The sequence below is a fragment of the Tursiops truncatus genome, chromosome 20 (assembly GCF_011762595.2).
Source record: "Tursiops truncatus isolate mTurTru1 chromosome 20, mTurTru1.mat.Y, whole genome shotgun sequence".
Lineage (NCBI taxonomy): Eukaryota > Metazoa > Chordata > Mammalia > Artiodactyla > Delphinidae > Tursiops > Tursiops truncatus.
Genome location: NC_047053.1, coordinates 33,079,148 through 33,106,741, shown reverse-complemented (window position 1 = coordinate 33,106,741; position 27,594 = coordinate 33,079,148). Strand labels below are relative to the sequence as shown.

Here is a 27,594-nt window from a genome sequence, read left to right as displayed (position 1 = left end):
TTATCACTGGTTTCTAACAGAACCTTACCCGTAGAGGTCAGTGGTGTGCTGCTAATGAAGCGTGGCAGCTACTAACCTTTTATTTCAAGCTTTGTGGTTCTCACTCTAGCTGCATAACTGGTATTTAAAAATATATATTGTCAGCGTTTGGACCCAACCCTAGAGCAATTAAATGGAATTTCTGGGAGACAGGACCTTAGACATTGGTATTTTTTTTAAAAAATCGAAGTTATTTTAATTTTGCAGCCAAGACTGAGAATATTGAGCCAAATGAAGCTCCAGGTGAAGTTAGGTAGAGATGTTACAAAATTGATCTTTAAACCAAGGCAGTGATTTCCACAGAAGAATTATATTTTGGTGAGCCCCTGGCACCTCCTACAAAACAGACCTCTCTGACTTTACCTTTGTTCTGCCTCCTACCCCTGCACACCCTCACCCCCTGACCCCAGGACATTTTCCTGTTGTGGTTTGCTCTTAGGTGATCCAGCCTACCAGAAATTGGCCAAGAGTTGAATTTGACCGATCTAGATTTAGTTGCTCATTCCCAGGGTTCTTCTCACCCTTGCTCATGTTCCATAATTGGAGACTGAAAATTGTCTTGTATTTTGGATTATCTACCCATTTTCTGTTCCTCTGTTTTAAAACTTGATATTCACTAGAGGATAATATTACTCTTCCATTTTCACATCCTGGTGACCCTCCCATTAGATCTTGTTTGCCCTCTTTCATCATTGCACTTGTGAAGTTTTGAGATTTAGTGAGTTGTGACTTTTCTAGAACTGTCATTCAGGAAATACTTATCAATTTATTTATTCATTATTATTATTTGTCACAAGCTACCTGAAGGCTCCAGCCTTCTTCCATCAATAATCGTGACTCATATATAACAACTGTGATTCTTGAACCAAAGAGAGTGAAGTAGGTATATTGCTATGATGTAAAAAACACACACACACGTGCACACTATTCCCAGGTGACTCTTAGATGGTGTTTTTCGTTGTTTGGTTTTTTGTTTATTTTTGGAGACAGGTACCTTTGAAAATCACTGATGTAGGCAGAGCTTCAGATTTGTAAAAATGTTGCTTCTTCATCACAAAACTCAAATCAAAATGGATTTCCTACATACTCTTCACTTTCCTCCTTAGTTTTTGCTTGCCCTTTAGTGTATTCTCTTTTGCCTAAATGTAGATAGTTTCCTTCTCCCGTTAGTGTAAACTTAACTGTCACCTTGATGTGGAATGAATTCAGGTAATAAAACTCTGATCTGTGTATAGAGCAATATAGTATACTATTTAAATGTTATTGGAGTTTTTGTTTCTTTGTTTTAGAAGCAGTACAGGTGTCTTTTTACGCCCCTGCTACCAAATCTAAGAAACTGCTCATCTTGGGTAGTGTGACATTTCTGACGGTGGTGCAGATCCTTCTGGTTTGGTGTAGTGTGAGAGGTGACCCGGCAGGCAGTATGTAAATCTTGCATACATGTTATAAAGATATACCATCTGCTAATGAGTCTGACATCGCTGAGGATCGCTAGAGTAATAATTGAATCTCAGTTATTTGTTGCCATTACTTTCAGACTGTCAACAGACTGTCAGGCCTTGGCTAAATTACGGCCTTCTGTTTATCCAAGGTGCTGTGCATTATTCTATTTAGAAAAATGGTGCTATTGTGCATCAAGAATAGAAAGGAAGCATTATCCAGAGTGCCCTTTCTGTGTGCTGACGAAGGATTTCCTGCCAGAGATATGTGCTTCAGTGTGCCCAGCTAGGATGGAGTAGAAGAGAGGAGAAACTGCCTTCTCCTGACTCCAGTGTATGTTTTTCAGAACCTCCTACCCTGTTTCTTACAGGTTTTTACCTTCCAGATATTTCAGCTCATGAACTATTGTAGTAATGATTTTGAGGGTTTTTTTAGCCCGTGGGAAATCCATTGTACATACTAGTTTTGCATCTTCATATCTCTTCCTCTGGAAAAGAGTTGCTGTGATTTAAGAGCTTAACTTTTAGAGTTGGTAGTCTTGTGAAGACAGTTTTGTAAGTTGTAGCCTAATTTTGCCTGGTAAATTCTTCAGTGGCTCTTGTAACCACTGTCTTTTTTATCAATGCATAGATTTAGTGAAGGCTGGCCTCTGGCAGTGTTGGGAATAATTACCAAATACTGAGTGCCTATTTCTGTGCCAGTCTCTGTGCTAGAACTTTTATAATTCCTAATCCTCAAAATAAGTCTGCAAGGTAATTGGCATTGGGTCCCATTTTACAAAAAAACTGAAGGTTGCATAGCAAGTAAGACTCAGAGTCAGGATTTTGAACCCAGACTTCTTCAAAACTTTAAAGTTTATACGCACTTTTCCACTGTCCTGTGATTCCTCCAGTTTTTTTGTTATTGTCATTTTCCAGAATAGAATTCAGTCTCACTTAACTTTGGTCCTTCTCAGACTAGGGTACACAGTCTCTGGAGTACACAGCAGAGTACAGGGTGCATTTGAAGCTGCAGGATAAACCTGGTTCATCATCTTGCAGTGTCAGTCTTACTTGATGGTAAGGAATGTAAACACACTGTATTACAGCTTAGAATGTAAAATTGCATGAATGTTCAAGATAAAACACAAGGCTTGTTTGCCCTAGGCCTCTCCATGCTATACCTCCCAGATGCCCTGTGTGTGAGTTTGGGCTAGCTTATCATTAGGAGGCACTTGAAAGTTTGAGAAAGACTTTAGAAGTTTATTCATTAATGAGGAGAGGGATTGGATAAGTTTACACATCTGTCTCGCAGCAAAAGGAATAAGATTGCTTTCAGGTAGAGCCACAAAATCCTGTGTTCCCATCTATTTGGTGGTGAATTGTGATATAAAGCAAGTACTTTCAAGGCAAATAAATGATGCACAGGACATTCTTGTGCTGAAAACTGGCAATCAAAACCACTCAGACAATACATTTCCTTTCTAGAAAGATCTTTGGCCTTGGGGTGGGAACGGAGGGGGTGGGGTCACTTTTTCCTCTAATTGGTTGTATTCATATGTGTTGGCAGTGTTGATGCAGATATGGTGCTCTTAAGTCAGTTGGGGAAACAGTTTTGTCAGCCTTCTGTCCATTTTGTGATAATTTTCACCAATAAAATGATTCATTTCCAAATTGTCTCCCCAAGAAATAATACTGCCATAGTGGTGCTTATATGGAAATGCATTCACTCAGTAAATATTTGAGTGCTTATTCCTTGTCAGGCTCTATTCTATGTACTGGGAATATAGTTGTGGCGAGTCCTTACAAACATACATTCTAGTGAGGGGAGACGAATGACAAACAAGTACATAGGTAGTAATTACTGCAAAGGAAAATGAGACAGGATGCAGAGCTTCTCCTGTGAATTTTTACTGCCTTGAACATTGAGTTATATCTGACCTAAGAGACCAACAGTGGCCATTCTAAGGACTTTCTGTCACATTCTATTCCCTGTCCCATCTCAGGAAGTAATCTATTATATCTCCCTATTTTTCCGTTGATGTAAGACTTTTTTCCCTTCAAGTTAAGGAGTCTTCTGATGATTTTGTATGATCTCAACTCATTTATGCTATTCCACATGAAGTCTATTCTCACCATGAGTTTGTCTAATAGCTTTTGCATGGTTACCTATTCTTTTCACCAATTTGATTAGTTATATTTTATGGTGCTTTTCTAAATAGCTTTTTGAAGATTAAATTAAAATTTGTAGCCCAGCAGTTGGAAAACCATACTTTTACCTAGAAGATAGTGTGTGCCTTCTAAAATCTAAAAGCTAATAGGAAAAACACAGACTGATGTTTCTGACACCAGTAGGATTTTGGTATAAGTTTTGTTTGTGATCGGAATCATTGTGTACTATTTTTACATCATTCTGTTTTGACTCCTAACTAGCAGAGCTATATGACCTAAAGCATTCCTTAGACTCCCTTCAATTAAATCAGTTCTGGAAAGTGTCAAATAAAGGAGGTGATAATTCTAGACAGGAGCAAAGAAATGTGTGAGCTTAAGATCTACACCTCTAATTAAGAGAATGTCTTCAGATACTCAGCTCCAGTTTCAGAAGCAGACAGGTATATTTTAGACTGGTCAGATGGACCTCAAAGGGGCTAGCTAACCCAGAGCAGTGATTGTGAACATTTGTGGGGGGGTTGGGTTTTTGCATTTAATTTTATTTTTATTTGTTTATTTATTTTTGGCTGCATTGGGTCTTTGTTGCTGCGCAGGGACTTTCTCTAGTTGTGGCGAGTGGGGGCTACTCTTCGTTGTGGTACGCGGGCTTTTCACTGCGGTGGCTTCTCTTGTTGCGGAGCACGGGCTCCAGGCGTGCGGGCTTCAGTAGTTGTGGCACTTGGGCTCAGTAGTTGTAGCTCGCGGGCTGTAGAGCGCAGGCTCAGTAGTTGTGGCACACGCGCTTAGTTGCTCCGTGGCATGTGGGATCTTCCCGGATCAGGGATTGAACCCATGTCCCCTGCATTGGCAGGCGGGTTCTTAACCACTGCACCACCAGGGAAATCCCATGTGGGGTTTTTTGTTGTTGTTGTTCTTGTTTTGTTTTCGGTCTGCTTGGTGGCCATGTCAAGGCTTTTCCTTTTCTTGGAGTCAGGCAGACTTGGTCCCTTACAGAACCTCAGTCTTGAGTTCTTTCTCTGTACTTCTGCTTTTGTAGCATGTTGCCATTGGATGAAGGTAATTCCTTTTGGTATGCAGACTCAGCTCTCAAACTTTTGACTCAGCCTGGTTCTGCAGCAGAGCTCATGCAACCGTGCTGAAATTCCCTTAGCCCATAAAATAAGTCACCATGAAATCACTACTTTCCATCCAATTACTGAATGAACAGTGCAGCGACACATCTCCCTAGTTCAACATGAACTGAACCTATTTCAGCACTTCTTCAGGCATGATAAAGCACCCACTCTGTGGCAGTAGCGAAATGTTAATGTTATTCTTAGTGCCGTTTAATGTGATTTAGATTGGGGGCTGGGGAATCTTTACCACTAGCAGAAATTTTAGACTTGGGTATCAGCTATGGACCTGTAGGAAAATTCTGCTCAGTTTTCAGCATTTGAAGTGTTCTTTTCCTGAAATTGGCACCTCTCCTTCATCTTCCTATATCCTGATTTAGTTGGTCTGTAGTTGACATTATTTCCTTCGTGGAGAAAAGAGCGGCCTCATTAAGGCAGTCCAGGGATTAACGGGAAATGGACAGCTCCAAAAGACACTTAAAACGTACACAGTATTTTGACACCTAAGATTGAGATTAAAGCCATGCCTTATGCCTCTGGCACTTTTCACTCACCTCTCCCAGCTTACTGGATAATAGATATCACTGAAATTTTACTAGTCCAGTTTGAGTGATTTTGTACCCTACCTGATTAGTAAGTATTACCAAACAGATGAATCTTGTCTGACTCCAGATGATATCAGCAACTGAACTGAAATGGTTAGTGGCTAGTTCAGGCCAACATGACAACGACATTGCTGTGTTTTGTTAAGCTTTCTTGCCTTCCCCGCCCCCTCCTCGATTAATATCTGCATCATCCTGCTTGTCCCTGTAGATAGGAGAGGCCCTTACTGGGGAATTGGCTCCCATCCTTGCTGACATCTCCCTGTTAGTTACTCTTGCCCAACACTGTGCTGTCACCTGTGTCATATTTTCAGAGAGGAAGATGATAACCTCCCTTAGAAACTTTTCAGTCAGAAGGAAAGATGCTGAATAAAGTCTGAGTAAGCTATAGTTCTGCTAGTTAGAAAACATATTGAAATTGTCCTTTCCTTTTGCTCTCTGGACATAGCACAGTTATGTGAACCTTTATATTTCTGGCTGCATGTCTCTAACACCCTTTGGATTCTGTCTCTGTAAGATCAAGAGTTCTTGATTGTGGGTTGCAGCTGAGTTGTATTTGATAAGCTGAACATAAACAAAGGAGTATCAGAATTACTTTTTAGTTTCTCTTACATGTTTTTGAATAAAATTGACAAGCAGCATGGTAGGGGGGAGGGGGTGGGAGTACATTTAGATCCTGTCCAGCTAAGATAATATTCATATAATACTCATGTATAATAAGAATGAAATCTAAGAAAATAAGGGCTATAAATGGGCTTTATTTCCTTTGGAAATAACACCACTAGTGAGTGCCTTTTCTCAATGCCTTTTATTGAATGTAGCATATTTGATAATACTGTCATTTCTCTTCCAGTGTGTTTTTTCTTTCTTGCCGTCGAGTGCCAACAAGGCCCATAAAGAATTCCATCTCTTTCAAGCTTCAGTTGTGACATAGGCCAGAAGGGAGGAGAGTGGCTGGGGGGAGGATGTGTAAGCCCATCAGAAAGTCATAAAACTAAATCAAAACCAGCATCAGGACAAGTGAGACATTCTGCATCATACCCTTCCTTAGAAAGGGTTTTTCTTGGACTTCCCTGGTGGCACAGTGGTTAAGAATCCTCCTGCCAATGCAGGGGACACAGGTTCAAGCCCTGGCCTGGGAAGATCCCACATACCGCAGAGCAACTAAGCCCATGTACCACAACTACTGAGCCTGGGCTCTAGAGCCCGTGAGCCACAACTACTGAAGCCCGTGTGTCTAGAGCCCGTGTGCCTAGAGCCCGTGCTCCATAACAAGAGGAGCCACCACAATGAGAAGCCTGCGCACCACAACGAAGACCCAACGCAGCCAAAAATTTATTTATTTATTTATTAAAAATAAATAAATGGGGTTTTCTTTCTTCTTAAGTTCTAGCTTCCTTTTCAATTCAGGAGTTAGTGCCAAAGTAATTCCTGAGCATATATTCTTGTCTGATTCCAGATCATAGTTAATTCTCTAAGGCAGTGATTTTCAACCTTGTCTGTATATTAGAATCACTAGGGCAGCTTTTTAAAATTCTGATGTCCAGGCTACAACTCAGAACAATTAAATCACCATGGCTGGGATTGAGACTCGGGCATCAGTACTTCTAAAAATCCCCCTCCTCCCCACAGTTATACACACGCAGGTGGTTTATTCCATTGTGTGTCTAAGGTTGAAAACCATAGTTAATAGAACACAATTGAAGTAGTTATTAGTAATCTTAGAAAGATTGAATCTTACTCTAAGAAACCTCCAGGTTTTTGTGATGGAGGAATTGAAAACTAAAGACTTAACCATAATCAGTTTGCCTTTGCAAACTTACTTTCTTTGACTTTTTTTTTTAACACATATCTACCCTGTGCTCCAGTCTAATTAGGCTACTACTCCTTCTTCCTTTTTTTTTTTAAAAAAAGTATTTATTTATTTATTTATTTGGCTACACAGGATCTTCATTGCCGCATGCGGGATCTTCGTTGTGGCATGTGGGATCTTCGTTGCGGCATGAGGGAATCTTTTAGTTGTGGTGTGCGAGATCTTTAGTTGCGGCATGCAAACTCTTAGTTGCAGCATGCGGGATCTAGTCCCTGACCAGGGATCGAACCTGGATCCCCTGCATTGGGAGCATGGAGTCTTAGCCACTGGACCACCAGGGAAGTCCCTACTCATCCTTCTTGATCATGCTTTTATTCCTACTTCTTAACCTTTGTTCAGGCTATTTGAGAAATAACCTCCCCCATTTTTGCATTCTATAATTTCACACTACCATGTCTTTGAAGCTTCTTTTCATTATCCTTCAGCCAAAAGGAGGCTCTTCTATTCAGAACTTTCTTTTTTTGCTTTAGTATATTCTGTATGGTTTTTGCATTCGTGTTTTGTTTTTTTGCCAGTTTGCAAAGCCTGGATCTTGTTCATCTATTGTTTTCCCCTCATTGCCCGGCATCTTTATAGTCCCCATAGTACCTTATGTCCAGCAAATGTGAGTGTGTGTTTGAATAAAAGGAATCTCATGCTTTTCAGATGTCATGCTATGGATGTGTGTTATTCTAGAAACAGGGAGAAGGTAGGTGTGTAATATCTTTTCTGTTTGCTGTCATTCTTTTCCAGTTACTCGAATTCTTGGTTGTGATGACCTTTTTATCTGTATGCCTGTGATTTCTCGCCCCACGTCCAACCAGTAAATAGTCTTCAGGAACCAGACTTTGCAAATATTGGTTCTTTGAGGTTTGGAGTGTTCTGTAGCTTAGTGCAGAACATGCTTATTTATGCCAGTTATGAAACGCCTGGGGTTTTTGTTCTGTCGTGGTGGAAATAAGTCCCATTATTTTTCAGTATATATATTATTTTTGAGATTTTGGCAACCCAGTTTTATTTATCTGTCCATTGAGAAGGTAATAAATCCCCTCTCTCAAATCCTGAAGACAAATACAGTTGTTGTTGTTGTTTTTTTTAACACAACCACAGCCTAGAGCTCTCCAAGTTTCTACCACTAAATGACAGACAATAAAGGAAACAGTGTTTTGTAAAGCATACAAGGCATTTGGTGATTCAGAGGGGAATGTTAGATGCACAGTGAGAACTAGGGAAGTAGCAGTATAGAATCGTAGTACAAAAGCGTATTGTTTGCTTTCTGAACAGCACCATTAGTTGTGGATATGTGTGTTTTATGTTTCTTCATGCTAGCTATTTTCAGCTTCAGTTCTTCTTTAATGCTTTTGTCCTGGAATTCAGGGTGAACTATATCAGAGCCCTGACGGGAAAAAGAGGCAGAAGTAAGACCATGTGGAATTATTTTCCTGTCACCTAGCTAATTGCATTAGTCTAATTCTCCAATAGTTAGCATCCTTTTAAATGATCTACTCCAGATAAATCACAGCATTTCTGCGTAGCTGTATTGACTGTGGGAGAGATTTGAGGAATTGCATGCCTTCGCATTTCCTACCCAGATAGGATATCTTCCTAACCCAGCCGTTTGCTTTCTTAGGAGAGTTCTAAACTCTAAAAATCACTCTTGTTCAAGCTATAATTTTTGAAGCTTGAAATTGCAGCTCATTACTGGTTTGGTTCCCACTTACTCAGTGGGGCGGCAAGTTTTGTAGTTCAAAACATATTTTAGTTTTTCTTTTTTTCCCCCCCCTTAAATTTCCTTTTAAAGAAAAAATAAAACATATTCAGGACATTACGACTTAGAGATATAGCTTCTTGGAATATGTAAACTCTTTAAATCCTGTTTGGGTTTGTGCCTATGTACCCCAGTGGAAAGATTGGATCTGAAACATCCCTGAGATGTCCCAGCTCCGTCTTCTTTCCACGTTTTCTCAAAACTCCCACACACCATCACTTCCCCTACTCAGTTCCCCTAGGTTATATTTCTTTGCAATCTAGAATTTCTGTAGGCTTTGGGAGTCAAGTTGAATAACATGTATTCCCCGCAACTTGGTAGAGCAATTTACAGATTCTGTATGGGCATCTAGTACTTAGCTAAATGAACTCTACCTTTCTCTCCTCTCTCTCCTTTCTCTCTTTCAGCTTGGCAGTGACCTTGGCGGGGGCATTGGAGGAAGTCCGGCAGTAAGTGCCATCGGTTTTTTTCACCGTGGGATGCACTGCCCCCTGTTTGATGCCTTTCCTATGCACACGTTCTCAGACCAGCCACTGCTGCTATCTAGCCCTGTACACCAGAACCTCTGTAGCAGTGTATGAAGAGTAGAAAGTAGCGTAGGGTTACTTGGATTCTTTGGGACCATACACCACATGTGGTGTAGGGGTCTCTTTAGGGATTGGCGCTCTGGTGTCTACAGAGTTCTTTGTCTTCCTGACATTAAAGGGCTAAAGGAAATGGAACCTCCCATCTTGACGAGAGAATACTCTTTTCTGTCGTCTAGAAAGAGCTTGAGCGTCAGCTGGACTCAGAGTGAGACTCTCCTCGTACGTGAGTTAGGGGGGTGTGAGTATCCATCTCCCCCAGGAGAGTTTCCTACTAGATATTTATGCCTAAATGCGGAAATAAGACTTGCCTGGGCCCAAGTGGAAATGGAACTGCTGTCTAAGTTGGATGCTTCTCCTTCTTCCTATAGAAACAGATTCCCCCTTCATTAGGGTACCTGTAGGCCTTTTGCACAGAATCATGGAAGCTAAAATTGGAAACAAACATAAAAAACTTTGGATCACTGTGTTCCTGATCCTACTGATGACTCTCTTGATAGAACTTCTAAAGAGTGTGTGTATCTTTTCAATGATGAAAAATAACCATGATGATTTGAAGGACAAAGAATATACGAATTAAACGCCTAAGAATATTGGAATTATGGTGTGTTCTTATTGATTTATCAATACTATTAAAATATATAGCAACATTTTAAGGACTATTAATGAATTCTTCCTGATCTCCCTGCTCCCCTTCCCTTTTATTCCCTGCAGGTGGGACAGTCCTTCATCCCATCATCAGTGCCTGCAACCTTTGCTCCTTCACCTACTCCTGCTGTGGTCAGCAGTGGTCTGAATGACCTATTTGAACTCTCCACGGGGATAGGCATGGCACCTGGTGGATATGTGGCTCCTAAGGCTGTAAGTAAAACAACACTTTCTTAGTGGACAGGACCTGAATTATTTAGCATCTGACATTTGTGTTACTCTCACTGATAATAAATCCAAGGTTGGGGCTCTTTCTCTAGAGGATTTACGAGGAGGATGAAAGGCGGCCTTAAACCTAGCAATAGGAAGCACCATAGCATCCTTATTAACCATTTGTATAATTAGACTTAAAATTGGAAATACTAAGCATTTAGTATTTGTTCTCTAGTTTAGAAATATTGCCTAGCTTGTCAACACTGGAGTCAGTCTAGTGTAGATGTGATATACAGAGCAACAGCAGGAGGAAAGAGATGTAATAGAGAAGTAACATTTTACTTTGCATTCTTTCCACTCTCCTTTTTCCATTGGTACTGCATATGGATTCTAGAGTGCCATTGCTCAGATTTGGTTTTCATGCATTTTACTACACCTTTTTAGAGTTTTGATTTAGGTTAGTGTCATTGGTGTCCCTCTAGTCTCAGCCTTACTTGATGTCATGCTCAGACTGAAATTCAAAAGGGGAAGGGGAAACTCCCTGTAAATGAAGCATATTTCGGCCCTTGGGAATAGTGCCTTCCAGGCTAAGCTAGGTTTCTTTTAATTTTGCCTTTCTGAGGGGCAGCACGCCTGGTTGCTTTCTGAATTCTCTGCCTGCTCAACCAGCTCAGTGTGGGGGATCCCTGCTGCAGATAGTAAACCAGTTGTCCTTCACAGGAGTCCTGTCTTTGTGTACACACCCATTACGTAGAGTAACCAGAAATATGATTCAAAACTGAGCTATAGTGTTTTGGCACAACTTAGTAGCTTTGTTGTAAGGTTCCTGCATTGGATATTATCCCCACAGACTTTTAATTGATTAAGAGATTATGCAACGTACTTGTTTACTAACATTACAGTAATACCTAGAAATGACAAATTTAAATAATGTAGAAAGATCAGGTGGAAAATTAAGTTTCCCTCTGTCCCCACTTCCCCATAAGTAGTCACTATTAACTTTTTCTGTGTCCTCTCAGAAGAAAGAAAGATCATGCATATACCTGTATGTTTGTATCCTTTAAATACTGTCAGTGGGATATACTGTTTTGCACCTTGTTTTTTCTCTACCACAGTCTTTTGAATGGCTGTATCCACTTTATTGATGTGTGCCACAACGTATTTAATCTTTCTCCTGGTGATGGACATTTAGGTTATTCATCTAGTCCTATCCCCACCCCCTTTTTTGTTATTATGATGTTACCATGAACATTCTTGTTTATGTGTATCATGGTATATTTTTGTAAGCATATCTATAGGATAAACTTGGAATGTGCTTGATCATTTAAGCATTAAAAATAGACATTACAGGGGCTTCCCTGGTGGAGCAGTGGTTGAGAGTCCGCCTGCCGATGCAGGGGACACGGGTTCGTGCCCCGGTCCGGGGGGATCCCACATGCCGTGGAGCCGCTAGGCCCGTGAGCCATGGCCTCTGAGCCTGCACGTCCGGAGCCTGTGCTCCGCAGTGGGAGAGACCACAGCAGTGAGAGGCCCTCGTACCGCAAAAAAGAAAAAGACATTACAGGGACTTCCCCGGTGGTCCAGTGGTAAAGAATTCGCCTTCCAATGCATGGGTCGTAGGTTCGATCCTTGGTTGGGGAACTAAGATCCCATATGCCACCGGGCAGCTAATCCCACGCACCACAGCTACTGAGCCTGCATGCAACAACTACTGAGCCTACGCACCTCAACTAGAGAGCCCATGTGCCACAAACTACAGAGCCCATGCGCTCTGGAGCCTGTGCTCCACAACGAGAGAGAGATCAACACACCACAACTAGACAGAAGCCCACGTGCCACAGTGAAGAGCCTGTGCAGCAACAAAAAGATCCTGCTTGTCGCAACGAAGTTCCTGTGTGCTGCAACTAAGACCCAACGCAGACAAAAATAAAACAATAAATTATTTTTTTAAAATAAGACATTATCAGCTTACCCTCCAAAAAGGTGACATCAAATTGTGTTCTCCAAAGCAGAATGTAATATTGCCAGATTCCTTATATTCTCCTTCACTGAGTATTACTGACTTTTTGAATTTTTGACCCTCTGATAGATGAAAAATAGTATCTTGTACTATTAAATAGTGTCATTTTCTTCTTTTCTTTTTCCTTTTTTTCCTGTAATGTGGTTGAGTATATTCTCATGTTTACTAGCCACCCACTGACTAATGGGTATTCTGTCTTTAGTCAGGACAGTTCATGAATTCCTGTTGGTTTATATATATATATATATGTAAACTGGTACACTCCAGGAGTATCACAGATTCTGGGGCCAGAGGTGGGTCACGAATGAATTATATAGAGAAAATAGGCATTCAGATTACTTAAACGACATCTGAATACTTACTATTTCCCAGAGACTATAATGAGAGTTAAAAATATACATAAGACATGGTCCTTGCCCTTAACAGATTGCTGATAAGGAATTTGGTAATGATTTTTAAAAGTCTTCAAATATTGTAAACATGCGATTTTCATTAGATCAGTTTTTTGCCCTTTTAAGCCTTTTACCAAAGCTACTAACCAAAGAAACCCCATGTTATGCTCATTGGAATTTCTCCTTTCGCCATGGTTACCCATAGGCTATTTTGGGGTTTGTTTTTCTTTGTTTGTTTGTTTTTGGCTTTGGTTTTGGGTTGGGTTTTTGTTTTGTTTGCTTGGGGTTTTTTTGGGTTTTTTTTTGATTTTTGGTGGGTTCTTTTTGGTTCTTAAATAGTTGAGAATGATCTCAAAATTCAGCAAATATGACTTTATCCAGAGCCTTTTGCATTTGGCTTGGTATTTATGGTATAAAAATCACCTTAGTTGCCTAAGGAAGTGAAATCTTAATTTCATCTTTATTCAGAAGCGTCCTGTCTGGTTTCATTGGGCTTTATACTGTGTTTCAGGTCTGGCTGCCTGCAGTAAAGGCTAAGGGCCTGGAGATTTCGGGAACATTTACTCACCGCCAAGGGCACATCTATATGGAAATGAACTTCACCAACAAAGCTTTGCAGCACATGACAGACTTTGCAATTCAGTTTAACAAGAATAGGTAAGAAATCTGAGTTCCCCAGCTCGATCCTGAGACAGCAGTGTACTTTGTGTCCAACAAGAGAGTGTTCTATTTAGCAGTGGGTAAAAACTCTCGTGTTGGCAGATGTTTGAGGTAGAGTGAGTGGAGGCTGTTGCACATCTGTTCAGTGGTCAGCTTCAACACTGGAGGCCCTAGGGAATTTTGCTGGGAAAACTCATCCATATGGAATAAGAAAACTGTCTTTGCCATTATAATCATACCTTTTCTATAATGTTTCGTAAATGAAATCACGTAGTATGGAGTCTTTTGCATTTGGTTTCTTTCACTTAGCATAACGCTTTGAGACGTTTCAGCAGTCTGTTCTGTTTTACTGAGTAGTACTCCGTCGATGCTTATACCGTGATCTGTTTACACTTTCACCAGTTGGTGGAACTGGGGATTGTTTCCAGTTTTATCTTTTTTGACTAAAGCGCCTGTGAATATTCATGTACAGGTCTTTGTGTGGATATATGTTTTCATTTTTCCTGGATAAATACCTAGCAGTGGTATTGCTGGGTCATATGGTAATAAGTGTGAATGTTCCAGCTGTTCCATACTCTTACCAATGCCAGCCATGCTTATACATGTATAGCAGTATCTCATTTTAACTTGAATTTCCCTAATGACTAGTGATATTGAGCATTCTTTTCATAATCTTATTGACCATTCTTATATCTTCTTTGGTGAAGTATCTGCTCAAATTGTTCCTTTTTCTTTTTAATTGTCTTATTATCAAGTAATAAAGTTTTTTATATATTCTGGATACAAGTCCTTTGTCAGATATGTCTTGCAAATATTTTCTCCCAGTCTATGGCTTGCCTTATTTTCTTAACAGTATTTTTCAAAGAACAAGTTTTTTATTTTTTGTTTTATTTATTTATTTTTTTTAGGGAGATTGCAATTGACACATATACACTGTTGTTTTTTTTTTTTTTTGGCTGCATGGGGTCTTCGTTGCTGCGTGCCATCTTTCTCTAGTTGCCGTGAGCAGAGGCTACTACTCTTCGTTGAGGTGTGCGGGCTTCTCATTGCAGTGGCTTCTCTTGTTGTGGAGCATGGGCTCTAGGCACGCGGGCTTCAATAGTTGTGGCATGTGGGCTCAGTAGTTGTGGCTCTCAGGCTCTAGAGCGCAGGCTCAGTAGTTGTGGCTCACGGGCTTAGTTGCTCCGCAGCATGTGGGATCTTCCTGGACCAGGGATTGATTGAACCTGTGTCCCCTGCATTGGCAGGAGGATTCTTAACCACTGCGCCACCAGGGAAGCCCAAGTTTTTTATTTAAATAAAGTTTACTTTATAATTTTTTCCTTTTAATGTCTTTTGCTTTTTGTGTTCTGTTCAACAAATCTTTGCCTGACCCACAGTTACAATTTTTTTAAAATGTTTTTAATAGAATTGTTAATAGATTTAGCTCCTACCTTTACCTTTTAGAATTCACTTTGAGGTACTTTTGGTGAGATAATATGTGTAAAGTAAGAGTCAAAGTAAACTTTTTTTCCGTAGTAAGTCTTGAAGTCAGATAGTATAAACCCTCCTACTATGTATGTTCTTTTTCAAAAATTGTTTTGGCAATCCTAGGTCTTTTGCCTGCTGGAATTTTGCTTGAGAGTGCAGTGAATGTGCAGATCAGTTTGAGGAAGAATTGGCATCAAACAATATTGAGTCTTCTAATCCGTTAGCATAGCGTGTCTCCCCATTTATCTAGGTCATCCTTAACTTCTCTCTGCAGTGTTTTATAAATTTTCGTGTACAGATCTTGCACATCTTTTGTCACATTTAAGTGCCTTATAGTTTTGATGTTATAGTAAGAAGCATATTTTAGTTTTTGGTTGTTGCTAGTATATAGAAATACAACTGATTTTTGTACATTGAACTTGTATCTTGAAACTTCATTAAACTTACTTATTAGTTCTAGTAGCCTTTTTTTTTAGATTCCTTATGTTTTTCCACATAGATAAATAATGAGAGCAAGATCAAAAGGGCAAAAGGGTTTTCTGACCCATAAACGTTGATACCAAAATGAGTGATGTGTCTACTCAAAATCATTTCTTTATTGCATTTGGAACTCTAAAGTGTAGTTTATCTACAAAAAGGAAAATGTTTCTTCTGCTAGTCTGTGACTCTTGAAATTGATACTACCTATATAAACTCAATAATTATTTTATAAATATTAAAATCCCATCTTCCTTCCTGAGGCTCATTAGAACATAAATTCATTATAAATTTATATCATTAAGTTGTTTATTTGTTATACCTATGGGCCTACTTTTCCCTTTCTGCTCCATCTTTTTAAAATTGTATTCTTATGTTTCTGAGACATAAGACATGTCCGTCTTCCCTCATATATTTTTGGGTTTTTTTGTAACTTCAGACTCAGGCTTTTCCCATCTCTTTACTATTCTTGTATTATTATTAGGCAGGCTTCTCTGAGAAGTCAAACTGGTGGGTACTCACTGCCTGCCTTAGGTGAAGAAAGTGGCCAGATTTGAGTCTGCAGTTTATCCTTTGGGGTGTTGTTTGGAATGTTTAAGCCAATCAACTCTGCTTTACTTAGACTGGCTCTTTCCCAATGATCGTATCCTGTGTAAGTAAATAAAGAAGAAAGAAAATGAGAGTTACCAGTAAATCATCCTCTGGTCTGATCAGGCAGGTTATCAAGCAAGTGAAATAATATCATTATACTTTACAGGGTGGGTATTCTTAAGTGTTCTTTCTCCCAAAGATTATCTAAAGGAAGATGTATAAGAAAAAGATGCTTATCAAACCTGTCCCTCTAGTGGCATGATAAACATAAGAAACTTTCAGAATCAGAGCATTAGCAAACCAGTTCTGTGCTTATGAATGTTTTCTCCTTCCTCAAATCTTCTTAATGGAAAAAAGAGGTTATGTTGTAACTAGTGTTACAGCAAATTAGAATTTGTTTCCTTCAAATGGAGTAAAAAGCCATTGAAACCTAAAGACGTGACTAAATCCTGCCTCCTGATTAACCTCTGGGATTTCTTCATCCCCTCTCCTAGCTTTGGTGTCATCCCCAGCACTCCTCTGGCCATCCATACACCACTGATGCCAAACCAGAGCATTGATGTCTCCCTGCCTCTCAACACCTTGGGCCCAGTCATGAAGATGGAGCCTCTGAACAACCTGCAGGTTAGACTTTTACTTCACTCAGGGGGTGCAGGTTTATGTCTTGCCAATGTTATCTGTAAAGCAACCCCTCTCTTTCTTATATTAGATTTGGTCATGGAATAGGGTTTGAAATAAATCTGTGGAGAAGACTTTTATTTTTCATTAAAAATACACACAGAAGTCACTCATTGACACAAAGTTATTTTCTTTTTACTCAACAAACAAACGTTTCAAGGTGTTATGTACAAACTTTTTTCTTTCTTAAGACTTTCATAGGGAATTTGAATGTCACAAGAATAGATTTCAGTAGAGCTGTGTGGAGGTCATTTTGAACACACAGCTATAAATAGTTGGGTTATCTGTATTTAAATATAAGTGTGTGGTAAGTGTAGCAGCATCTTAGAGAAGCTCAGAACTTTATGAAGTTTATAAGAGCCTCTCCATCTTGAAAATATTGAATTTTTAGAATGCTTAAGGTCCTAGCTTAGAGTATCGTTTTGTTTTCACCACTTTGAATTTCTCTTGAAATTTAAGCCTTCTGGGGTTCAAGCAACATGAAGGCAGAGTAGTAAGCATGTAAGCTGAAGCTGTAGCAACCCTCAAGGGATAAAATACAGATATAAGCCCAAGAAGTTGAGGGTTTTAATGCTCACAAGGACAGAAGAGACCACCTTGGGCTGACCTGAGATGGGGAACTGTAACTGATCCCTGTACAAAGCTGAGACCCTGGAAGGGCAAGTCCCTCAATGAAAGGGGAACTAGAAAAAGATTTCCACAGGGGCAAGTGATGAGAGAGTTCTCTTTGACCTGGGTTCTGGGCGACCTCTTGTGAGAAATCCAGGACCCGAATTTATACTGTGTACGTGAAGAATTCTCCAAACCAGTAAATTAATGTAAAATTGGACCAGAACTGGTGAAACCCAGGGTACCTGGCAGAAGCAAATGCAAAACGGCCTTTATGCAATGGTTTTGAACTTTAAGGCCATCAGGACTCCCATCTGAGAAGAAAATCTCTACTGAAAGTCAGCTCACAATTTAACCAAAAAAAAAAAAAAAAAAACAAGAGGGAAAGGTGCACTGTGACTGACAGTCAGTCAGAAGATGCAACAAAGAGGATTGCTATCCCCTTCTATCGAGAACTTGAAATGATAGAATAGTATGAATGAGACTATAGAATATGTTTCAAATGATGAGCAAAATATTTCAGCCTTCCACTTTCCAATCAAGACAGGTGGGATCCCATTGCTCAATCTCCTGGAAATACCAGTGTGGGATACTAGTACTTATGGTGAGACATCAACAGTAAAATTACTTAGAGTTGAAAGTAACATTCTCCAAGAGTTTAAGTGCCAGTGCACCAAGCCTGCTTGCCAGTTGACTAACTACCTTGCTGCCTCAGCAGTTGACTGCTTCTTTCTCAGCAAAGGGTGTAATGATTTAGAGTGACAATGAGTGAGTCACAATATAACTTGGCTCAGTCTAGAAGAACAAAACAAGGATTTCTGTGCAGAAGGAATTGGCTCTGTTGCTATAATGAGACTAATGTGTTAAGGGGCTTTTCCAGCACAGAATCCTAAAAGAAACTAACTAACTCAAATTTACATCTCCTCTCTTTTCATTGAAATCTAACCTCCTGTTGGCCCACAGAGCCTCAAGCCAAATATTTGAGGACAGTCAGCATGGGTGTGAGAATGCTTTACTTTAGAATTAGGAAAGGGAATTTGGGTCACAGAAATGAGGGCAAATTTCCTACTCTTAAAACCAAAAGGAAACAGTAAATAAATAAATGTCGGTTTACTTCCCTATTTGCATTTCCATTTCACATTCAGTGAAATGAACATCCCAAATAGGAACCCTCATAAAAGAAATTGAATCTTAGTCCAAACCCCTCCCTCAAAAGTATTGTTATGATATTAGGACTAGCAAGTTTTCATTTTCACAAACGTGACATTATAAAAAGCAATCTTAAAAATTTTCTATCTAAGCAGAATGTAATAAAGCAGTTTCCATCTGTAGTCAACTATTGATTCTCCATGTTTTCCCCATGGATTCTTTTCTTGCAGGGGTGTCATAATAATGGCTATTTTCTCATTAATTGGTATTGCCCAATGGAGAAGATAAGCAAAAACTTGAAAAGAGGTGAAGTTTTTTTTCCCCCCCGCTGTGAGCAGCTCTATTTAATGTCTGCTAGTGCAAGGTGAAACTAATGACTAGCTAAAAGTGCTGGGCTACTTTAGATTTCAGCTTCCATTCTGCTCTTGTCCTAGTATGAACAAAAAGAATCAGATCTTAACTTCAACAAGCTTAGACCATAAAGATCCAGATAAAGCCAGGTAAAGATTGATTGGCATTTAAATGTTATGTAAACATAATGTTTAAATTCAAGAGCTCATGCAGGAAAAATTAGTACTTTTCTAGTACTCCAGACCATAAAATCAGGAAAGAAAAAATGGGGGTTTAGGAAATGAAATTTTGAAAGCAGTGTGAGTTTTAGCTATTTTGGCTAAATTGATATCAACGTAGGACAGATAAATCAAACCTAGTCGCCAAAACTGTAATGTAACATTTAGTACAAAAACTTTTCATTAAAAACATAGTCAAACTACTTATTGGCTTATAGTCTTTTTGAAACATTATTGAAAGACACTGTTCCCTCTTAAAATGTAAAATAGGTTATACCTTAGATACTTACTAGAAATTTGAACCTAGAAAATTTTTTCAGCTGTACTAATAATGTTGGTTGTAAAAGCCTTTGTGAATTCAACGTAACAATATTACACAAAGTAAAGCTTAGCTTGCCTCCGTTGGGAGCTTCTCTTGAGTTTATTTATATCATATAATTATATTCCTTAAAAAGAAAAGAGAATTGATCCCCTCTATTTAAATAAAACAAAAACCTTAACAAATGTCTAAATGAATTTTCTCTGAGTTTTCTCCAACTTTGATATCCTCGTTTTTCATATCATCTGTGTCAGTTGCTTAGAAACATTTTCCCAATATACTCCTTCAAACTTGCTACCTGGCAGCTGACTGCTTCTTCAAGTCAGTGTCTGCAAAAAGACAGTATAACAATGATATAACACGTGTTCATCCCAATCTTTGTATAGATGCTGTAGTGTTCTCACAGCTGCTTGGCCTCCTTTTTCACCAGGCTATAAACTCTTGTGAGAAAATGGATAGCACCGTTCTTTCAAATTTTAATTTTATCGGGATTATAAAAATACAATTTAGAGTCAACTAGTTCTGTAGTTAAAGAAAAACGCAGTCCCCAGCCTTCTCTCACCACTTACGGCCGTCATCTACATACATATTTCCAATCCTCCTGTTTTCCTGATAGAGCTGTCTTAGAATTTGCTTTCATCAGTGTTCATTGTTTATGTTGTTATGATTATATATACTCCTCATAGCTGAGCTATATAGTGTGATTATTTTTTTCTCCATAAAATTTTTATAAGTAATTAGATATTTACACATTAATACCTGTCTTTTTGTTTAATTTTTTTTTTTTAATGAGGTCAGTTTATGGATTATAGTATGGGACAGATTGGGAAGGTGCCAGGACCTATAGTGATGAGCTTCCCAGGAATAGACCAACAAACAGACAGGAGTAGCCCAGACAGAAGGACAGGGAAACAAAGCCAAATGGGTAAGAGGCCTAGGCCCAGCCTCAGCAGCTGTGTCTGGCCTCCAGATCCAGCTCTGCCCTGGGGACCTGGGGGATGAGCACGGCTGGCAGGGGCCTCAGTTCTTGTAGGGCCCCCTCTCCTCACTCTCTCCTACCCTCACCAGCAGGCTGGGACCTTTGACGGGTGTTGTTTCTGGGGCTAGGGAATGGTTGGTCTGGAGTCAGGGGCAGAGGGTCAAGGCTCTTGGAGGCTCCCTGGGGAGGTGGAGGCCTGGGTAGTATGGGGATAGCAGCAGCACTGGGGGGAATCTGATCAGGCAACAGGCGCCTGGGGTGGGGCACCGCTCAGCAGGGCCCCTGTATCTAGGGCAGGCCCCCCACCCTGCCCACCACACCAACATGGTGCAAGAAATAAAGTTTCAAGTAGTAAGTCAGTGTCAGGTAGGAGATCTGGGGGCTGGCAGACAGGCAGGGGCTTGAGAGAGGCCCCAGTCGGCCCACCAAGTGTTCTCAGTGGGCTCCAGCTATATCAAGTCTGTCTGTGTGCACTGGAGTAGGGACCTGGCCCCTGTGTCCACGTAGGGGCTCAGCCCTTCAGACCAGTGCCAAAGCCTGCTCAGTGGGGCAGAAGCAGGGCAGCATGGTGCCTACAGCATCCACGATGGCTGCCAGGTGCTCGTCCTGTGCCTGGGGCCCAAAGAGCTGCCTGAAGTCTGCCAGGCGCAGCAAGTACTCAAGGCTGTGGCCAGAGAAGCCTCGGCAGGCCAGGATCTGCGTAGCGATGGCCTCCTCAGGCGCAGGGCCCAGGTAACCAGGGTTCTGCGGGGTGGCCACGTAGGCCAGTGCCTTGAGTGGTTGGTCAGGGGCATCTTGAGGGCAGAAGGTGACCTCCTTGGTATCATAGCTACCAAGCACTGCCTCCCACACGTTCAAGTACTTCAGGGCCTCATTGACCTGCTCACCTTGCACCTGGTACGCCACACCCCAAGTGCAGCCCTCACGATCTTCAGGGAGGGTCACCACACGACCAGGCATCTTGTCGCTGCCCCAATGGAAGGTGTCTCCCCGTCAGAGGCGGCCGCTGTAGCAGTGCATGAAGCCCACACAGCTGTCGCTGTAGGTGAAGTCGGGCCTCCACACCAGGGAGCCATACCCGGAAATCCACAGCGCTTGGGGGCCGCCGTCGTCCTGGGGGGTGGGGTGTTCTGGGCTGCCAACTCCTGCTTCACGGTGCCGGCCACAGGACGGGCCCGGGCCGCCTCCAGGGCTGGTCTCCGGTGCAGGCATGGCAGGACCGACAGACGTACCCACCTGGCCTGGCACTGCTTGGCCGCTCTTGTTTGTTTAATTTTTTGTGTTAACTGTAATTCATTCCCAAATTGCAGTGAGATCAGACCCTTCAAGATAGTCTTAATCGGTTTCACTTTCTTATAGTCTCCTTTTGGAGTCTTTTGACTGTGTCAGTCTGAACTGACTTCCTTCAACACCTGGAACTGTCATCCTGGGATCTCCCTTCATAATAGCCTTGGGGATTCATTCCCTTTGCCTGTCTGGTATGTTGGGTCTCCTATTGTATTTTTCTCTCCTTGGTTTACTCCTTCATTTTGATGAAAAACATCCTCTAGTAGCTTCCTAAGAATAAGTATGTAGAGAATAAAGTTTTTGAGACTTCACATGTTTTAAAATGTCTTTTTTATCTTCACACTTGTCTGATGGTTTCTGTATATCATTCTAGGTTAGGAAAATAATTTGCTTCCTAGTCTGAAGCCATTCTGATTGTTGATCCTTTTCTATGCCATGTTCTTTCTCAGTGAAAGCTTGTACGATCCTTTCTTTATCCTCCATGTTGTGAAATTTCACAGTGATGTGCCTTGGTGTGTGTGTCTCTTTTCACACATTTTACTAGGTACTTTTTGGGCTCTTTCAATGTAGAAACTTGTATCCTTCAGTTCTGGGAGTTTTTCTTTTTTATAGATGTCCCTCCATTTTCTCTGTCTCTCTTATTGGAAGTCTTGCTATTTGAATGTTGACCCTCCTGGACCAATCTCCCTTTTTTTTGTCCTGTTCTCCATCTCTTTCTCCTTTTGCTCTACTTTCTAATTAGAAACATTTTATGAAAAATTTTTAACTCTACAAAAGTAAACAAAATAGTGTAATGAGTCCCTGTGTGCCCATCATCTAGCTTCAATAATTATCAGCCCATAGTTAATATTGTTTCATCTATACCCCTGTCCGCAGCATATTGTTTTGACGTGAATCTTAGACATTTATATCATTTCATCTGTAAATATTTCAATATATATGTTTAAAACAGATGGTGTCTTATTAAAAACATAACCACAATAATTATGTGCACATTAAAAAATTAACAAGAATTCGTTAACATCAAATATCCAGTCAGTTCTCAAGTTTTTAATTATCTCCATATCTTAAACTTTTTGTTTGTTTTTATTATTACTGTTGGTTTGAATCAGTAAAGTGCACATATTATGATGGGTTGATATCTCATAAGGCTTCTTAGCTACACTGTTCAGTATGATAGCCACTAGCCACTTATAGCTGTATAAATTGAAATTAATTAAAATAAAATAAAATTAAAAATTCACTTCCTCAGGTGCGTCAGCCACATTTCAGATGTTCACATGGCTGGTGGTTACTAGATTGGGCAGTGCAGAAGTAGAACATTTCCATCATTACAGAAAGTTCTGTTGGACAGTGCTGATCTATGGGCACCCTCTCTTTTTCTTTTATGTTTGGCTTTCAGCAGCTTGACTGTTATGTACCTAGGTGTTTTCATTGTATTTATCTGGCTTTCAGCAGCTTGACTGTTATGTACCTAGGTGTTTTCATTGTATTTATCTGGCTTCGGGTTCACTGAGCTTGGATCTGTAAATTGATAGTTTCTGCCAAATTTGGGGAATTTTTTTTCCCATTATTTCTTTAAATTTTTTTCTGCCTCAGCATCCCTGTTCCCTCCTTTCAGACCTCCGCTTACACATATGTGTAACCACTCGATATTGTCCCTCAGATCACTAAGGGTGGTTTTTAGTTGTTATTGTTTTCTTCCTTTCTGTTCTTCAGATGGGGTGATTCCTGTTGATCTGTCTTCAAGTATACAGACGCTCCTTTTATAGGCTACAGTGTTCTGTTACATCCATTCAGTATAACTTTCATTTCAGATATTGTACTTTTTGGAACTTCCCTGGCAGTCCAGTGGTTAAGACTCTGCACTTCCACTGCAGGGGGCACAGGTTCAGGCCCTGGTCTGGGAACTAAGATCCCACAGGCCGCACGGCACGGCCAAAAAAAAAAAATACAAACAACAACAGATACTGTACTTTTCAGTTCTAGGACTTCCATTTGATTCTTTACTAAAATTCCCCATCTGTTCACTCAGGAGTGCAACTGAAGAACCCTGTTTCACAGCCTACTCTTCCTTTATTCAACTTCCACCCTTTGGCCATCCCTTGGGCCTACGGATATGCTTACTGACCCTCAGGAAAAGTGACCAGTAGAAGTATTTCAAGAAGGCCCTGGAAACAGTGTTAGGGCTTTTTAGCCAGGAAATTCTATGTGTTCTACCTGGGCATGTCTCTTTGGCCGTGTGGATTCTTCTATACAGCGGTTCTGAGGAGGCCAGAGGAAGATCAGAGTATGGCCCTCTAAACCATGAGGGCCAGGTTAGGAGCTCCAGTTACCCATCACCGAGGGTAGCTAGAATCCTCTATGTCAGTACTTTCATGTCTTTCTTTAGGGGCTGGCTTAATTTTTCAAAAAATTATCCTTGCCTCTCCTGTTTAGAATATAAAGAGTGTCTACCAGCCTCCTGGGAGCTAAATTGGGAAAGAGGGCTGGAGAGTCTCAGCATTCAGTATATGCATAAATTCACTTCCTTCACCACCCCTCAGCCATGCCTGGCATCCCCTTCAAAGTGCCATCTATCTTACTATTTTATTTATTTTATTTTTTATATATTTATTTATTTTTGGCTGCATTGGGTCTTCGTTGCTGCGCACAGGCTTTCTTTAGTTGTGGCGAGCGGGGGCTACTCTTTGTTGGAGTGCACGGGCTTCTCATTGTGGTGGCTTCTCTTGTTGTGGAGCACAGGCTCTAGGCGCACAGGCTTCAGTAGTTGTGGCACGTGGGCTCAGTAGTTGGGGCACGTGGGCTTAGTTGCTCCGCGGCATGTGGGATCTTCCTGGACCAGGGCTCAAACCCACGTCCCCTGCATTGGCAGGCAGATTCTTAACCACTGCGCCACCAGGGAAGTCCCAAAGTGCCATCTATCTTATTTTCTCTGAAAGAATCAATCTTTCAGTTTTATTCAGGGGCTGAGGGGCTGAGGTAGCTTAGAATGGTGGGGGGATCTAGGGCTGTAACAGTTTCTTGATCCTCTTTTTTTTAACATCCCCTCCCCCCATTTCCCCTCCATACAGTTCCAGAGGCGCTACCAGTCCTAAGCCTTTGAGAATTCTGTGGTATTTTTGCTAACACCATTTGTTTCACAGTTACTGAGATTTTGTTGCAGTTGTATATTCTCTTCCCCGTCTTTATGAATTTATACCTTTAAATTTTTTCCCTTTAATTATGGCAGAATTTCTTCCAAGAGAAAGAAAATTTAAATGTGATTTTCAGTCTACTATCTTTACCTGAAAGCCTGATGGCCCCTTCATAAAAATTCTTCTTTCCTTCTATACTACTTTATGGTTAGAGGTTAACCTATGGATGAAGAATTGGTCCTTTAGTGTATATGATTTTTATTATCTATCTTTGTATGCCCTTGATACCCCACATAAGTGTTGTTTAATAAGAGGATGGATATTAATTAGGGAAAAGCCATAATGTCTTGTTTTTTTCTTTAAATGTCTCTTCTAAAACAAGGCAGTATTCATCAACTGTGTTCATTTAACCTTTGAATGATTAGGGCAGGAAGTGCTGAGGATGCTAGCGGCAAAGGACACAGTCTTACAATCCCATTTATTCATATCTTTAAGATCTTTGTCAGCCAAAAGGGTTTTTTGTTTGTTTGGCTGCATCAGGTCTTAGTTGCGGCACCCGGGCGCTAGAGTGCGGGATTAGTTGCCCCACAGCATGTGGGATCTTAGTTCCCTGACCAGGGATCAAACCCGCATCCCCTGCTTTGGAAGGCGGATTCTTAACCACTGGACCATCAGGGAAGTCCCCCCAATTTTTTTTTTTTTTTTTGCCAGTGTATGGCCCTTAGAAAAGTGTGTCCCTTGCTACTCCTATATTGCAGTCCCAGCCTGTGAGACAATCAGTTGCAGATGGTGCCTGTCCCTAATATTTCATGTCTTCCATATGTCTGTTCACACTCAGAAAGCCCACAGCTGTAGCTATTGTACCAGAAAAACTGGTAAATGCTTCCAAACGGAAGACCTTTTCAGCAGCTTCCATGAAAGGAAGCAAACCAGCTTGGCATTCACTGACTTTTCTTGACTGTTGTGCAAGCCAAACAACCTCAGTATTAAAGCCTCCTTTGCTCTTCCGGGATCCACCGTTGAGGACAGTGCACTCTGATTGCTTTTATGGAACCACATGCTGCTTGAATAGACGTTGAGTCCTTGAGGTGGTGGATCTTAGGAGAACTATAAGAGATTCCCAGGTCACAGATAGATCCAATGCTGAAAATAACCCCCGTAGACAGGACAGAATCTGAAATATTCCATTAGCAGTATGTAGGTAATGGTTATGAAAGATCTTGGTTATGAAAGATGAAAATATTTTACCACCAAAGGAAAAATTGTTTTTTTCTGATTGCTGCTTCAAATTTGATATATTTTTCATGTCACATCAGGACTATAAATGTTTCTTTTAATCTCATCTGAGAAATAGGGTATCTTATATACTAGATGTTCCTTTTTCACTAGGTTGGCCTTAGTAAGAACCCTCTTTATCCTTTTTGTCTGGATAATCAGGATTCTGCTAGACAGTATCTTTTGTCTTTCTATAACCGGAACTCAACTACTGGCTTCTGGGACTCTCTTATAGGATATGTTTGTTTTTTAATTTTTATTTATTTATTTATTTAGGCTGCGTTGGGTCTTCGTTGCTGCACGTGGGCTTTCTCTAGTTGTGGTGAGCGGGGGCTACTCTTCGTTGTAATGCACAGATTTCTCCTTGCGGTGGCTTCTCTTTGTTGTGGAGCATGGGCTCTAGGCGCACAGGCTTCAGTAGTTGTAGCAGCAGACTCAATAGTTGTGGCCTGCAGGCTCTAGAGCACAGGCTCAGTAGTTGTGGCACACGGGCTTAGTTGCTCCTCAGCATGTGGCATCTTCCTGGACCAGGGATTGAACCTGTGTCCCCTGCATTGGCAGGCGGATTGTTTTTCACTGCGCCAGCAGGGAAGTCCCAGGAATATGTTTGTTAATAGCGACGGCCCTGCTTGAATAACCACACGTAAGCAGTAGATAAGAATTCTGTATTCTAAGGGACTTCCCTGGCAGTCCAGTGGTTAAGACTCTGTGCTATCACTGCAGGGGGTGCGGGTTTGATCCCGCACCCCCTGGTCAGGGAACTAAGATCCCACGTGTGGCGTGGCCAAAAATAATCTGCCCTCAGTGGTAGGAGACAGTTGTTCCTGAAACCCAGAATTCAGTTCGTAGGACACCCAAGCTTGGGAGCTAATCTCTCATTGAAAAGAGCCTGTGAGCTAAGGTTACTCAAGTAACAGAAGTCCATGCTGAGAATCTTGAGCAAATGGTAATAAATTTCACAAAGTAGTTCTACAGGGTAATAGAAGTGATTTGTGCATTTTCGTCTATTAAAATCTCAGCCATCTTTATATCATGATAGTAAGTCAGGAGTTGATGATGAAAAATGGAATTAGTTTTGTATTTCTGGTTTGATAAATGATTAGAAAATAGATTGAATCATGTGATCTTTTTTGCAGTAGGGGACTTTAAATTCTGAATAAAAAGTCGGTACTTGTTTCTAGTACTTATGTTCTCATTATGGCTAATAATTTTTACGCAAAGCCTTAGGGTGTATTATAGGTTGGAATTAAAGGAAACACCCTGGGATTTTCCTAAGCTGGATTGAAGCCCACTTGAGAGCCATATCTTGCCCTCATTCATGTTGTTCTCTTTATATTGCTATTTTGCTATGGTGTCATGTTCAGTGAGATAGGAAAAGAATTTCTTTTATTCACAATTTTTTAATATAGAGGTTATACATAGGTTTCATGGTATTGAGGTTCATACATGTTGAAAATAAAACTTGAGAAAAGCTTTGAGCTGTATGAGTGTGCAGACAGAAAGAATGTAAAATCTCCTGGTTGTAAGGATGACCTTTAATATTGTCTGTTTCAAACCCTATTTCTGATGGAATT

At 40.7% G+C, this 27,594-nt stretch overlaps 1 protein-coding gene and 1 pseudogene across 1 annotated transcript in view; one reads left to right on the top strand and one right to left on the bottom strand.

Moving 5' to 3' along the window:
- AP2B1 (adaptor related protein complex 2 subunit beta 1) overlaps window positions 1-27,594 on the top strand; it is a 122,372-nt gene that overhangs the window by 67,746 nt on the left and 27,032 nt on the right. Inside the window, exons 15-18 of the mRNA XM_033847217.2 lie at window positions 9,371-9,412; window positions 10,262-10,408; window positions 13,332-13,477; window positions 16,513-16,642. Coding sequence (XP_033703108.1) covers window positions 9,371-9,412; window positions 10,262-10,408; window positions 13,332-13,477; window positions 16,513-16,642 — 465 coding nt within the window. The remainder of the gene's footprint in view (window positions 1-9,370; window positions 9,413-10,261; window positions 10,409-13,331; window positions 13,478-16,512; window positions 16,643-27,594) is intronic.
- LOC117309509 (glutathione-specific gamma-glutamylcyclotransferase 1-like) lies at window positions 20,841-21,746 on the bottom strand (annotated as a pseudogene).